The sequence below is a fragment of the Bombina bombina genome, chromosome 2 (genome assembly GCF_027579735.1).
Source record: "Bombina bombina isolate aBomBom1 chromosome 2, aBomBom1.pri, whole genome shotgun sequence".
NCBI classification, from domain to species: domain Eukaryota; kingdom Metazoa; phylum Chordata; class Amphibia; order Anura; family Bombinatoridae; genus Bombina; species Bombina bombina.
Window position 1 is genome coordinate 620,816,268 of NC_069500.1, and position 16,588 is coordinate 620,832,855.

The 16,588-nt window shown below is 41.7% G+C and overlaps 1 protein-coding gene across 2 annotated transcripts in view; it reads left to right on the top strand.

The window, feature by feature from the left end:
• The window catches only part of RIC1 (RIC1 homolog, RAB6A GEF complex partner 1), a 514,431-nt gene that overhangs the window by 466,169 nt on the left and 31,674 nt on the right, over nt 1–16,588 (top strand). For both annotated transcript variants that reach the window (XM_053702556.1, XM_053702557.1), the window contains exons 17-18: nt 7,556–7,694; nt 7,848–7,964. In XM_053702556.1, coding sequence (XP_053558531.1) covers nt 7,556–7,694; nt 7,848–7,964 — 256 coding nt within the window. The remainder of the gene's footprint in view (nt 1–7,555; nt 7,695–7,847; nt 7,965–16,588) is intronic.

Consider the following 16,588-nt stretch of genomic DNA (forward strand, 5'->3'; position numbering starts at 1 on the left):
AATATGGCACAAGCAGGAGAATGTGGAACAACTGCATGAAAGCTGCATTACAGAGCGATGGATACGGTTCTAACTCTGAAGACCATGATAGGAGAAATGGCCAATATGTCCACTATATTATCTACAGTATGTGTTTCACAGGTGCTCCAGAAAGATGCATTATATAAGAGAGAGTTGTGTTGGTGGCCATTGCTGGAGGTTTGTAGCAACAACTACATATGAGTTTTGCCAAATAGCATCTGCACTCATCCTTCTGACAAAAATAAGACCCCAGTTTAAATTGATAGTCAAAATTAAACTTAAATATATTGATTTGAACATAAAACTTTCCAAGTTACTTCTATTATAATTTTTGCTTAGATCTCTTGGTATTCATTGATAAAGAGTTTTGCTAGGTGAGCTCAGGGGCATTCATGTTTCTTTCACTATCTGGCAGCAGTGTTCGCAAAAATGTTCATAGCAATGTTATACATAGTTGCAAACACTGTTGCCATATACTTCTAAAGACATGTGCACGCTCCTGAGCTCCTATTAGCCTACCTAGCTTTACTATTCAACAAAGGATTAACTAGAAGACAAAGCAAATTTGATAATGGAAGTATGTGCAAAATTTGTTTAAAATTGCACAATATATAAATCAATATCGTTTAATATTTCCCTTTGTTTTAGTTTTTTTTAAATGCAAAACGCTATGGATACATCCTATGCAAGCCACTTTAATGGGCTATTATTAAAAACAAAATTTAGTGCCAGTAAATTTCACATAATGCCTCCATTTTAAAGTGCCACAAAACATTTTGAGTTATGTGCATATTATGAAAGGGTTAACAGTGGTAAAACAGTATGTAGAAAAAAAAGTGTGAAAAAAAGCTTATAAGCATTTTAATAAAATTTCCAAAATTCTATAGAATTACTTACACTTTAGTGTTGCCAAGTGTAGCCTGCTCCACCCCCAGTGTCCTACTCAAAACCTTCTGGTTTCCCTCATCCCCAATAAAACCCTTAATACCACTGATTTAATCCTTATCCATCAATAATAAACTCTTACTGACACTGACTGATGTTTCCACCTAAGCTGAACCCTGTCCCAGAGCAATGCCCCTATTAATACTGTGTTCCCTCTCACACACACCCAACACAATCCTCTAAGTATTCCCAATATTGGTAACCCCACTATAAAATCCCTTCCCCCAACACCTCACCCCCTCTTAAAGCTTAACTCTTCCCTTAATTCCTTAATTTAAAAAAATGGCCACTGATACGTTTTTCTCATTCAAACAGAGGTTCTTCTTTTCTTGATTTTTACCCTTTTCTCCATTCTTCTAATTGTTTGATGTATTGGTAAACAACAAATAAATTTCTACTCTTGATTAGGTAATCATGTTAAAGATGTGGACAGATGGCTCCCTCTCAAAATAGAGCCCCCTTCAATCTTCTAATTTGTGTTGTGTATCTGCTTTTAAACCCAGGGAGAGAATCCCAATGACATTTGTTTTAATTCTGTATTGAAACATACAGTAAATGCAGTGCCCAAATCCTTTGGGTGAGAACATACGCAGTCCATTATTTATATTTCTCCAACATAGGTGTGTCCGGTCCACGGCGTCATCCTTACTTGTGGGATATTCTCTTCCCCAACAGGAAATGGCAAAGAGCCCAGCAAAGCTGGTCACATGATCCCTCCTAGGCTCCGCCTTCCCCAGTCATTCTCTTTGCCGTTGCACAGGCAACATCTCCACGGAGATGGCTCAGAGTTTTTTGGTGTTTAAATGTAGTTTTTATTCTTCAATCAAGAGTTTGTTATTTTAAAATAGTGCTGGTATGTACTATTTACTCTGAAACAGAAAAGAGATGAAGATTTCTGTTTGTAAGAGGAAAATGATTTTAGCAACCGTTACTAAAATCGATGGCTGTTTCCACACAGGACTGTTGAGAGGAATTAACTTCAGTTGGGGGAAACAGTGAGCAGACTTTTGCTGCTTGAGGTATGACACATTTCTAACAAGACTTGATAATGCTGGAAGCTGTCATTTTCCCTATGGGATCCGGTAAGCCATTTTCTTAATTTTCAATATAAGAATAAAAGGGCTTCACAAGGGCTTTAAAGACTGGTAGACATTTTTCTGGGCCAAAACGATTACTATATAAGCATATTTAATGGTTTATAACTTTGGAGAGTTATTTTAATCTTGGCAATTTTGTTAAAAAAAACGGACAGGCACTGTATTGGACACCTTTTTCACTGGGGGCCTTTTCTAGTCATAGGCAGAGCCTCATTTTCGCGCCATTAATGCGCAGTTGTTTTTGAGAAGCAAGGCATGCAGATGCATGTGTGAGGAGCTCAGATCCACTGAAAAAGCTTATTGAAGGCGTCATTTGGTATCGTATTCCCCTCTGGGCTTGGTTGGGTCTCAGCAAAGCAGATACCAGGGACTGTATAGGGGTTAAATGTAAAAATTGGTGTGCAATACTTTTAAGGCTTTATGACACTGTGGTGAAATTTTGGTGAATTTTGAACATTTCCTTCATACTTTTGCGTATATTCAGTAAAAAAGTGTGTTCAGTTTAAAATTTAAAGAGACAGTAACGGTTTTATTTTAAAACGTTTTTTGTGCTTTGTTATCAAGTTTATGCCTATTAACATGTCTGAACTATCAGATAGACGATGTTCTGTATGTTCGGAAGCCAAGGTTCCTATCCATTTAAATATATGTGATGTATGTGACAAACAAAGTAGGGACAATGATGCCACTGATAATAATGTTGCCCAAAATGATTCCTTAAGTGAGGGGAGTAAGCATGGTACTGCATCATCCCCTTCTATGTCTACACCAGTCTTGCCCACTCAGGAGGCCCCTAGTGCATCTAGTGCGCCAATCCTCCTTACTATGCAACAATTAACGGCTGTAATGGATAATTCTATTAAAAACATTTTAGCCAAAATGCCCACTTATCAGCGAAAGCGCGACTGCTCTGTTTTAGATACTGAAGAGCATGAGGACGCTGATGATAATGGTTCTGACATGCCCTTACACCAGTCTGAAGGGGCTAGGGAGGTTTTGTCTGAGGGAGAAATTTCAGATTCAGGAAAAATTTCTCAACAAGCTGAACCTGACGTTATTACATTTAAATTTAAATTGGAACATCTCCGCGCTCTGCTTAAGGAGGTGTTATCTACTCTGGATGATTGTGACAATTTGGTCATTCCAGAGAAATTATGTAAGATGGACAGGTTCCTAGAGGTCCCGGTGCCCCCCGAAGCTTTTCCTATACCCAACCGAGTGGCGGACATTGTAAATAAAGAATGGGAAAGGCCCGGTATACCTTTTGTCCCTCCCCCTATATTTAAGAAATTATTTCCTATGGTCGACCCCAGGAAGGACTTATGGCAGACAGTCCCCAAGGTCGAGGGGGCGGTTTCTACTCTAAACAAACGCACCACTATCCCTATAGAAGATAGTTGTGCTTTTAAAGATCCTATGGATAAAAAATTAGAGGGTTTGCTTAAAAAGATGTTTGTTCAGCAAGGTTACCTTCTACAACCAATTTCATGCATTGTTCCTGTCACTACAGCAGCGTGTTTCTGGTTCGAGGAACTAGAAAAGTCGCTCAATCAAGCATCCTCTTATGAGGAGGTTATGGATAGAGTTCAAGCACTTAAGTTGGCTAACTCTTTTACCTTAGACGCCACTTTGCAATTAGCTAGATTAGCGGCGAAAAATTCATGTTTTGCTATTGTGGCGCGCAGAGCGCTTTGGCTGAAGTCTTGGTCAGCGGATGTGTCCTCCAAGAATAGATTGCTTAACATCCCTTTCAAGGGGAAAACGCTGTTTGGCCCTGACTTGAAAGAGATTATTTCAGACATCACTGGGGGAAAGGGCCACGCCCTTCCTCAGGATAGGTCTTTTAAGGCTAAAAATAAAACAAATTTTCGTCCCTTTCGCAGAAACGGACCAGCCTCAAATTCTACATCCTCTAAGCAAGAGGGTAATTCTTCTCAAACCAAGCCAGCCTGGAGACCGATGCAAGGCTGGAACAAAGGTAAGCAGGCCAAAAAGCCCGCTACCGCTACCAAGACAGCATGAGATGCTGGCCCCCGATCCGGGACCGGATCTGGTGGGTGGCAGACTCTCTTCGCTCAGGCTTGGGCAAGAGATGTTCAGGATCCTTGGGCGCTAGAAATAGTTTCTCAAGGTTATCTCCTGGAATTCAAGGAACTACCCCCAAGGGGAAGGTTCCACAGGTCTCAATTGTCTTCATACCAAATAAAAAGACAGGCATTCTTACATTGTGTAGAAGACCTGTTAAAAATGGGAGTGATTCATCCTGTTCCATTAGGAGAACAAGGGATGGGGTTTTACTCCAATCTGTTCATAGTTCCCAAAAAAGAGGGAACATTCAGGCCAATTTTGGATCTCAAGATCCTAAACAAATTTCTCAAGGTCCCATCGTTCAAGATGGAAACCATTCGGACAATTCTTCCTACCATCCAGGAAGGTCAATTCATGACCACGGTGGATTTAAAGGATGCGTATCTACATATTCCTATCCACAAGGAACATCATCGGTTCCTAAGATTCGCCTTTCTGGACAAGCAGCTAAGGCCAAGGGGCATTGCAGTAGTACCCTACTTGGACGACATACTGATTCAAGCGTCGTCTCTACCTCAAGCAAAGGCTCATACGGACATTGTCCTAGCCTTTCTCAGATCTCACGGGTGGAAAGTGAACGTAGAAAAAAGTTCTCTATTCCCGTCAACAAGAGTTCCCTTCTTGGGAACAATAATAGACTCCTTGGAAATGAAGATTTTTCTGACAGAAGCCAGAAAATCAAAACTTCTAAGCTCTTGTCAAGTACTTCATTCTGTTCTTCTTCCTTCCATAGCGCAGTGCATGGAAGTAATAGGTTTGATGGTTGCGGCAATGGACATAGTTCCTTTTGCGCGAATTCATCTAAGACCATTACAACTGTGCATGCTCAGACAGTGGAATGGGGATTATACAGATTTGTCCCCGACGATCCAAGTAGATCAGAGGACCAGAGATTCACTCCGTTGGTGGCTGACCCTGGACAACCTGTCCCAAGGGATGAGCTTCAGAAGACCAGAGTGGGTCATTGTAACGACCGACGCCAGCCTGGTGGGCTGGGGCGCGGTCTGGAAACACCTGAAAGCTCAGGGTCTATGGTCTCGGGAAGAATCTCTTCTCCCGATAAACATTCTGGAACTGAGAGCGATATTCAATGCTCTCAAGGCTTGGCCTCAACTAGCAAAGGCCAAATTCATAAGGTTTCAATCCGACAACATGACGACTGTTGCATATATCAACCATCAGGGGGGAACAAGGAGTTCCCTGGCGATGGAAGAAGTGACCAAAGTAATTCAATGGGCGGAGCTTCACTCCTGCCACTTGTCTGCAATCCACATCCCAGGAGTGGAAAATTGGGAAGCGGATTTTCTGAGTCGTCAGACATTTCATCCGGGGGAGTGGGAACTCCATCCGGAAATCTTTGCCCAAATAACTCAATTATGGGGCTTTCCAGACATGGATCTGATGGCGTCTCGTCAGAACTTCAAGGTTCCTTGCTACGGGTCCAGATCCAGGGATCCCAAGGCGACTCTAGTAGATGCACTAGTAGCGCCCTGGACCTTCAACCTAGCTTATGTATTCCCACCGTTTCCTCTCATTCCCAGGCTGGTAGCCAGGATCAATCAGGAGAGGGCTTCGGTGATCTTGATAGCTCCTGCGTGGCCACGCAGAACTTGGTATGCAGACCTGGTGAATATGTCATCGGCTCCACCATGGAAGCTACCGTTGAGACGGGACCTTCTTGTTCAAGGTCCGTTCGAACATCCGAATCTGGCATCACTCCAACTGACTGCTTGGAGATTGAACGCTTGATTTTATCAAAGCGTGGGTTCTCAGATTCTGTCATTGATACTCTTATTCAGGCTAGAAAGCCTGTAACTAGAAAAATTTACCATAAAATATGGAAAAAATATATCTGTTGGTGCGAATCAAAAGGATTCCCATGGAACAGGGTAAAAATTCCTAAGATTCTATCCTTTCTACAAGAGGGTTTGGAGAAAGGATTATCTGCAAGTTCTTTGAAGGGACAGATTTCTGCTTTATCTGTTTTACTTCACAAGAAGCTGGCGGCTGTGCCAGATGTTCAGGCTTTTGTTCAGGCTCTGGTTAGAATCAAGCCTGTCTACAAACCTTTGACTCCTCCTTGGAGTCTCAATTTAGTTCTTTCAGTTCTTCAAGGGGTTCCGTTTGAACCCTTACATTCCGTAGATATCAAGTTATTATCTTGGAAAGTTTTGTTTTTGGTTGCAATTTCTTCTGCTAGAAGAGTTTCAGAGTTATCTGCTCTGCAGTGTTCTCCTCCTTATCTGGTGTTCCATGCAGATAAGGTGGTTTTGCGTACTAAACCTGGTTTTCTTCCGAAAGTTGTTTCTAACAAAAATATTAACCAGGAGATAGTTGTGCCTTCTTTGTGTCCGAATCCAGTTTCAAAGAAGGAACGTTTGTTGCACAATTTGGATGTAGTTCGTGCTCTAAAGTTCTATTTAGAGGCTACAAAGGATTTCAGACAAACATCTTCCTTGTTTGTTGTTTATTCTGGTAAAAGGAGAGGTCAAAAAGCAACTTCTACCTCTCTCTCTTTTTGGCTTAAAAGCATCATCAGATTGGCTTATGAGACTGCCGGACGGCAGCCTCCTGAAAGAATCACAGCTCATTCCACTAGGGCTGTGGCTTCCACATGGGCCTTCAAGAACGAGGCTTCTGTTGATCAGATATGTAAGGCAGCGACTTGGTCTTCACTGCACACTTTTACCAAATTTTACAAATTTGATACTTTTGCTTCTTCTGAGGCTATTTTTGGGAGAAAGGTTTTGCAAGCCGTGGTGCCTTCCATCTAGGTGACCTGATTTGCTCCCTCCCATCATCCGTGTCCTAAAGCTTTGGTATTGGTTCCCACAAGTAAGGATGACGCCGTGGACCGGACACACCTATGTTGGAGAAAACAGAATTTATGTTTACCTGATAAATTACTTTCTCCAACGGTGTGTCCGGTCCACGGCCCGCCCTGGTTTTTTAATCAGGTCTGATGATTTATTTTCTCTAACTACAGCCACCACGGTATCATATGATTTCTCCTATGCAAATATTCCTCCTTTACGTCGGTCGAATGACTGGGGAAGGCGGAGCCTAGGAGGGATCATGTGACCAGCTTTGCTGGGCTCTTTGCCATTTCCTGTTGGGGAAGAGAATATCCCACAAGTAAGGATGACGCCGTGGACCGGACACACCGTTGGAGAAAGTAATTTATCAGGTAAACATAAATTCTGTTTTTCTTGAGAATAGGAGTCAAAAAGTGATCTTTACAAATACATCCGTGAATAAGTTTTGTATCTACCCCTAGTGCTTATTGGTAGCCTTTTTCTAGCTGTTAGTAGATTTACTAACTTAAATGGAATTGTTCTCATCAGGTGCAAAGCATAGAGACCACACATAATAAAAGATAACCAATCATTTCCTTCTCTTTGCAGGCCCAACCCTTCTGCATCTTTACAAGTCCTTCAGGAAGTGTCTATGTCACGTTACATTCCTCACCCTTCCCTTGTGGTGTCCGTCACACTGACATCAGTGAGGACAGAGACTGGCATCTCTCTCAAAATGCCCCAACAGGTAATGTTCATCTTGATGGCGAGTTGTTTAGGGTCTTGTAACTGTAGCTCAACAAAGAAACGATTAAAAGTTCACCACAATCCTATAGAGGCAAACACTAACTATTTATAACCATTGTAAAGGTGTTTTTTGTTTTTGTATTGTCTATTTCAGGCATGTGATGCAGAAAGCATTATGATAAATCTGGCAGGGCAGTTGATAATGCTGCAGAGGGATCGCTCAGGTCCGCAAATAAGGGAAAAAGATACTAAGCCCTATCAGCGTAAACTTGTAAGTATCGGGGGATATATAAGTCAACCTGAAACAATATGTTTACATCATTCTCTAGTGGTTTGTTCATATGCATACAATATGAAAGTATTGAAGGGGATCTGAAAGTAGTTACATTTTTATGTAACCCGAGGAATGGCATTTTAATAACATTTTAGTTAATGATTTCCTTCTATTTGTGACTTTATATATGGATATAGAAATTACACAGATGTTATCAGAGTGGATTTGATTTAAATATATTTAATTAAATGTTTAAATCATGAGTTAGTAAGTAATATATTTATATACCGTCTTGCTGGTTGTTATAATATTAATGATAACAACTTTAATATTTACAACCAGATAAAGAATTTATTTTTAGAATTACTTTTCAGATTAGTTTTCACAGCTATATCAGAAAATTGCAAGTTTGGTTTTATATCATTAGAAATAGATATACAAGTAAGAAATTATTGTGAGTTAAACTATCTCCAATTTAATATTCATGTTTGGTCAACTTTTCTGATTTACTTTAATGGAAGGAGAAAAGTAATAAAAATGAACATTACCTTAATAACAATATAAATTAATTTATTTAACTAAAACCAATAACTTTCATGTTTACTGATTGCCCCTCCCTCCTCACACTTCGCTCCTTGTGCAGATGTATTCAACTCCAAACTATCTTCTATTCCTTGAACTTCTTGAAACTTAGTTAGGGGTTGATTCTGTGTACATATATTTGCAGAGAAACAGGATTAAGGTCTTTTTCTCTCTGTATAGAAAATTGTCCAAATTTAATCTTCTGGGAGAGGATGACATTGTGAATGGATTAATGGAATTAAAGGGACATAAAACCCCAAAATTTCCCTTTATGATTCAGATAAGCATGTGATTTCAAATTTACTAAATTGTTTTGTTCTCTTGAACAAGAGCTGCTGATTGGTGGCTGCACTTATATGTATTATGTTATTAGTTCTCCCAATGCTCCCAGTAATGCATTGCTGCTGCTTCAACAAGGGATATAAAGAGAATGAAGCAAATTAAATAACAGAAGTAAATTAGACAGCTTATTAAAATTGTATTATATTTTCTATCTGAATCATGAAAGCAATATTTTGGGTTTCATGTCTCTAACTTACCCCAAAGAATTAAAATTGAGGTCATGAATATATATACAGCCTATGCTACATAATTAAAGACAGATCCTTATTTCAGGATGAGTACCCTTGCGCTATGATGTATCTTAAAGTGGCAGTTAATCCTAGTGTTTCACAAATGCTAGGATTGACTATTGAAACAAATAAAGGGGACTTTGATTCATGAAGTATAAGATACTTCATGTAGAAAGCTCCTTTATTTGTTTCAACCGGTCGGCAATTTGAGCTGCTAACAAAGCCCACGGCTAAAAAAGAATTTTTGCTAAGAGGTGACGTTTTCACCTATTAGCCAATAGCAGTGCGGTAAATCTGGATTGGCGCCCATGGGAGCCGGATTTACCGCACTGCTATTGGCTAAGAGGTAAAAACATCACCTCTTAGGAAAACATTTTTTTGCCATGGCATATGTTAGCAGCTCAAATTGCCGATCGGTTGAAACAAATAAAGGAGCTTTCTACATGAAGTATCTAATACTTCATGAATGAAAGTCCCCTTTATTTGTTTCAATAGTCAATCCTAGCGTTTGTGAAACACTAGGATTAACTTTCACTTTAAATAGAAAACTCTTAAAGTGATGGTAAACTCTCTCCTTTTTAAAATCATATCCTTACTGTTAGTGATATTTTAGATGGAGTTTAAATTCATCAGTTGTAATGAAGATGCACTATAACTTACTTTTCAATATAGATATCAAATTCAAATCCCTCATGCTCTGCTGCCCAGTTCAAAAGTCAATGTTTCGGTGAGATAAAGGTTTGTATTGTTCTCCAATCAGCGCTCTAGCTACAAAAAAGTTCTATACGGGGAGAGCGCTGATTGGAGAACAATTCAAACCTTGAGCCAATTATTTTGTTTCATAAGGTGGTGAGAGTCCAGGATCCATTACTCTTGGGATTCAACTACTGGCCACTAGGAGAAAGCAAAGATTCCCAAAAAACTTTCAAGAAGCACTTCATCCATCCCACCTCACTGTTATGCTAGTCTTTGCCTCCCAGGAGGTATGTGAAGAATTTAGGTGCTCCATATTTTTTTTGAGCGGTGTCCTCAGACTGATCTGATGCCCATGTTCCCCCTCAGAGAGCTAAATCTGAGAGACAGAGGGGAGAATGGAGTATGGGGCAGTGACACAATTACTCCCAATCAGTTGATTATTGTTATACTATGGTGTGTATTCTCTATAAGGGTCTTTTCCTTACTCATGCTTTGCTTCCCCCATTTTATTCTTTGACTTTGCTACCTTAAAGGGACATGATACCCAAATGTTCAAGCAGTTGAAAGTGACGCTGTAAAAAGCTGACTAGGAAACATCACCTGAACACCTCTATGTAAAAAAATAATATATTTCTCTTGTAAGGTGTATCCAGTCCACGGGTTCATCCATTACTTGTGGGATATTCTCCTTCCCAACAGGAAGTTGCAAGAGGACACCCACAGCAGAGCTGTCTATATAGCTCCTCCCCTAACCCCCACCTCCAGTCATTCTCTTGCAACTCTCGACAAGATAGGCAGTATCAAGAGATATGTGGTGACTTAGTGTAGTTTTACCTTCAATCAAGAGTTTGTTATTTTTAAACGGTACCGGCGCTGTACTGTTTTACTCTCAGGCAGAAATTAGAAGAAGAGTTCTGCCTGGAGGTTGATGATTTGTTTGTAACTAAGGTCCATTGCTGTTCTCACACATAACTGAAGAGTATGGGAAAACTTCAGTTGGGGGAACGGTCTGCAGATTACCTGCTTTGAGGTATGTTCAGTATTTTTATTTCTAGAGAGATGAATAAAAGTTCTAGAAAATGCTGACAGAGCCTTGTGTATTTGAGGTAAGCTAGATGCAGTGATTTAACAACGACTGGGATCATGCTTACAAAACAGGGTAATACTCATATTACGTAGTGACAAAACGTTTTCATGTTTCATAAATAGGACGTTTTTTCTCTGAGGGAGATAAGTCTTTTCTTGGGGCCTAGTTTTCCACATGGCTAGTTAGATACTCCTAGGAGTATTTTCTTAAGGCCCCTCTGACATCCAGTATATGGTGGGAGGGGCCTATTTTCACGCTCTAGATGCGCAGTTTCCTTCAGACTGAGACATCCAGCTTCCCTAGAGGAATCCTCTGGCATCTGAGGACCATTATAGAGGGTTTATTTCTTCCCTAAATCGTATTGAGGGCAGGTAGGAGCCTCAGCAGAGCTGTGGCAAGGTGCTTAACTGTCTTTTACCGGTGGTTGACGTTTTTTTAAATCCGGTTTGGGGGCTAAGGGGTTAATCATCCATTTGCAAGTGGGTGCAATGTTGCTTTAGTCCCTTACATACACTGTAAAAATTTCGAAAATTTTACTATATTTTTACACTGTTTTGCAGTTTAAGTGCTAGTTTTTTTCTCTTAAAGGCACAGTAACGTTTTTGTTTAATTGCTGTTTCACATTTATTAAAGTGTTTTCCAAGCTTGCTTGTCTCATTACTAGTCTGTTAAACATGTCTGACATAGAGGAAACTCCTTTTTCAATATGTTTGGAAGCCATTGTGGAACCCCCTCTTAGAATGTGTACCAAATGTACTGAAATTTCTATAAACTATAAAGACCATATTATGGCGCTTAAAGATTCATCTCCAGAGGATTCTCTGACTGAAAAAAGGGAGATTATGCCATCTAGCTCTCCCCATGTGTCAGAACCTATAACTCCCGCTCAAGTGACGCCAAGTACATCTAGCGCGTCTAATTCTTTTACCTTACAGGACATGGCGGCAGTTATGAATGCTACCCTTTCAGAGGTATTGTCCAAACTGCCAGGGTTACAAGGAAAGCGAGACAGCTCTGGGGCTAGAACAAATACAGAGCTTTCTGACGCTTTAATACCTGTGTTCGATATATACTCACAATACTCAGAAGCCGAGGCAAGAGAGCTTCTATCTGTGGATGACATTTCAGATTCAGGGAAGGCGTTGCTTCAGTCTGATTCTGAAATGGCAGCGTTTAAATTTAAGCTCGAACACCTCCCCTTATTGCTTAGGGAGGTTTTAACGACTCTGGATGACTGTGAACCCATTGTAGTTCCAGATAAATTGTGTAAGATGGACAAATACTTTGCAGTGCCTGTTTACACTGATGTTTTTCCAGTCCCTAAGAGGTTTTCGGAAATTATTACTAAGGAATGGGATAGACCAGGTGTGCCGTTCTCTCCCGCCTCCTGCTTTTAAAAAGAAGTTTCCCATAGATGCCGCCATACGGGACTCGTGGCAGACGGTCCCTAAGGTGGAGGGAGCAGTCTCTACCCTAGCTAAGCTAAGTTGTGCTTTCCTAGATCCTATGGATAAAAAATTGGAGGGTCTCCTTAAGAAAATTTTTATACATCAAGGTTTTATTCTCCAGCCTCTTGCATGCATTGCCCCAGTTACTGCTGCAGCGACTTTTTGGTTAGAGTCTCTTGAGGAGGCTCTACAGGTGGAGACCCCGTTAGATGATATTTGAGACAGGATTAAAGCTCTTAAGTTAGCTAATTCCTTTATCTCTGACGCCGTTTTTCATTTAACCAAGCTAACGGCTAAGAATTCAGGTTTTGTCATTCTGGCGCTTAGGGCGCTATGGCTTAAGTCCTGGTCAGCAGACGTTACTTCAAAGTCTAAGCTTCTTAACATCCCCTTCAAAGGACGGACCCTATTCGGGCCTGGTCTGAAGGAGATCATTTCTGATATTACTGGAGGAAAAGGTCACGCCCTTCCTCAGGATAGGTCCAATAAGTTAAGGACCAAACAGAATAATTTTTGTTCCTTTCGAAACTTCAAGAGTGGCGCAGCTTCAGCTTCCTCTAATGCAAAACAAGAGGGAAATTCCGCCCAGTCCAAACCAGTCTGGAGACCTAACCAGGCTTGGAACAAGGGGAAGCAGGCCAAAAAACCTGCTGCTTCCTCTAAGACAGCATGAAGGAGTAGCCCCCGATCCGGGACCGGATCTAGTAGGGGGCAGACTTTCTCTCTTCGCTCAGGCTTGGGCAAGAGACGTCCATGATCCCTGGGCACTAGAGATTGTTTCCCAGGGATATCTTCTGGAATTCAAAGGTTCATCTCCAAAGGGGAGATTTCACCTCTCACAACTATCTGCAAACCAGATAGAGAGGCATTCTTACGTTGCGTTCAAGACCTACTGGTTATGGGAGTGATCCACCCAGTTCCAAGGGAGGAACAGGGGCAGGCTTTCTATTCAAACCTGTTTATAGTTCCCAAAAAAGAGGGAACATTCAGACCAATCTTGGATCTCAAGATCCTAAACAAATTTCTCAGGGTCCCATTTTTCAAGATGGAGACAATCCGAACCATCCTCCCTATGATCCAGGAGGGTCAATATATGACTACCGTGGACTTAAAGGATGCTTATCTCCACATTCCGATTCACAGAGATCATCATCAGTTCCTCAGGTTCTCCTTCCTAGACAGGCATTACCAGTTTGTAGCTCTTCCCTTCGGATTAGCCACGGCGCCAAGAATCTTTACGAAGGTTCTAGGGTCTCTACTGGCGGTTCTAAGGCCGCGGGGCATAGCGGTGGCTCCTTACCTAGACGACATCCTGATCCAGGCGTCGACTTTTCAAATCGCCAAGTCCCATACGGACATTGTTCTTGCCTTTCTGAGGTCTCACGGGTGGAAGGTGAACAGAGAAAAGAGTTCACTCTCCCCTCTCACAAGAGTTTCCTTCCTAGGAACTCTGATAGATTCAGTAGAAATGAAAATTTTTCTGACAGAGGTCAGGATATCAAAGCTTCTAATTTCTTGCCGTGCTCTTCATTCCACTTCTCGGCCGTCAGTGGCTCAGTGTATGGAAATGATCGGCCTGATGGTAGCGGCAATGGACATAGTTCCGTTTGCCCGCCTACATCTCAGACCACTGCAACTTTGCATGCTCAATCAGTGGGATGGGGACTACACAGATTTGTCTCCTCTGTTAAATCTGGATCAAGAGACCAGGGATTCTCGTCTCTGGTGGTTATCTCGGGTCCATCTGTCCAGGGTAATGAGTTTCCGCAGGTCAGAGTGGACTATAGTGACGACAGATGCCAGCCTTCTGGGCTAGGGCGCAGTCTGGAATTCCCTGAAGGCTCAGGGTTTGTGGACTCGGGAGGAGGCCCTCCTTCCGATAAACATTCTGGAGCTAAGAGCGATATTCAATGCTCTTCAGGCTTGGCCTCAACTAGCTGCGGTCAGATTCATCAGATTTCATTCTGACAATATCACGACTGTAGCCTATATCAACCATCAGGGGGGAACAAGGAGTCCCCTGGCAATGATGGAGGTTTCCAAGATAATTCTTTGGGCAGAGGTTCACTCTTGCCATCTCTCAGCTATCCATATCCCAGGAGTAGAGAACTGGGAGGCGGACTTTCTAAGTTGGCAGACCTTTCATCCGGAGGAGTGGGAGCTCCATCCGGAGGTATTTGCCCAGCTGATTCAACTATGGGGCAAACCAGAATTTAATCTGATGGCGTCTCGTCAAAACACCAAGCTTCCTCGTTACGGGTCCAGGTCAAGGGATCCCCAGGCAACGCTGATAGATGCTCTAGCAGTGCCCTGGTCCTTCAGCCTGGCTTATGTGTTTCCACCATTTCCTCTCCTCCCTCGTCTGATTGCCAAGATCAAGCAGGAGAGAGTTTCAGTGATTTTGATAGCACCTGCGTGGCCACGCAGGACTTGGTATGCAGATCTGGTGGACATGTCATCCTTTCCACCATGGACTCTACCGCTGAGGCAGGACCTTCTACTCCAAGGTCCATTCAAACATCAAAATCTTATTTCTCTGCGTCTGACTGCTTGGAGATTGAACGCTTGATTTTATCAAAACGTGGTTTCTCCGAGTCGGTCATTGATACCTTGATTCAGGCTCGAAAGCCTGTCACCAGGAAAATCTATCATAAGATATGGTGTAAATATCTTCATTGGTGTGAATCCAAGGGTTACTCGTGGAGTAAGGTCAGTATTCCTAGGATATTATCTTTTCTCCAAGAAGGATTGGAAAAGGGATTATCGGCTAGTTCCTTAAAGGGACAGATTTCTGCTCTGTCTATTCTTTTGCACAAGCGTCTGGCTGATGTTCCAGACGTTCAGGCGTTTTGTCAGGCTTTGGTTAGAATCAGGCCTGTGTTTAAACCTGTTGCTCCGCCATGGAGTTTAAATTTAGTTCTTAAAGTTCTTCAAGGGGTTCCGTTTGAACCTTTGCATTCCATAGATATCAAGCTTTTATCTTGGAAAGTTCTGTTCCTAGTAGCTATCTCTTCAGCTCGAAGAGTTTCAGAGTTATCTGCCTTACAGTGTGATTCCCCTTATCTGATCTTCCATGCAGATAAGGTAGTTTTGCATACCAAACCTGGGTTTCTTCCTAAGGTGGTATCTAATAAGAATATCAATCAGGAAATTGTTGTTCCGTCACTGTGTCCTAATCCTCCTTCAAAGAAGGAACGTCTGTTACACAATCTTGACGTGGTTCGTGCTTTAAAGTTTTATTTGCAAGCTACTAAGGATTTTCGTCAGTATTCTGGAAAGAGGAGAGGCCAAAAGGCTTCGGCAACTTCTCTTTCTTTTTGGCTGAGAAGCATAATCCGTTTAGCTTATGAGACTGCTGGCCAGCAGCCTCCTGAAAGAATTACAGCTCATTCTACTAGAGTGGTAGCTTCCACATGGGCTTTTAAACATGAGGCCTCTGTTGAACAGATTTGTAAGGCGGCGACTTGGTCTTCGCTTCATACTTTTTCTAAATTCTACAAATTTTATACTTTTGCTTCCTCGGAGGCTATTTTTGGGAGAAAGGTCTTACAGGCAGTGGTGCCTTCCATTTAAGTTCCTGCCTTGTCCCTCCCTTCATCCGTGTCCTAAAGCTTTTGTATTGGTATCCCACAAATAATGGATGAACCCGTGGACTGGATACACCTTACAAGAGAAAACAAAATTTATGCTTACCTGAAAAATTTCTTTCTCTTGTGGTGTATCCAGTCCACGGCCCGCCCTGTCACTTTAAGGCAGGTGTTTTTATTTTTAAAACTACAGTCACCACTGCACCCTATAGTTTCTCCTTTTTCTTACTTGTCTTCGGTCGAATGACTGGAGGTGGGGGTTAGGGGAGGAGCTATATAGACAGCTCTGCTTTGGGTGTCCTCTTTCAACTTCCTGTTGGGAAGGAGAATATCCCACAAGTATTGGATGAACCCGTGGACTGGATACACCACAAAAGAAAGAAATTTATCAGGTAAGCATAAATTTTGTTTTTACCTAAAAATGTCCTAGGTATTCACATCCCACTTTAAAGAGACTTTAACCCCTTCACCCAATCTGACGTGTATATATACGTCCTGTGGTACTTTACTCATCGTACTGCAAGACGTATATATACATCTGAGCCTCAGGAAGCTCCAGCAGTCTCGGCACAAAAGATTCTCTGAAAAACCAATCTACAGTTTATTTAACCATTCTGATTTGCTCACGATCAGCTGAGCTAAACAGTTA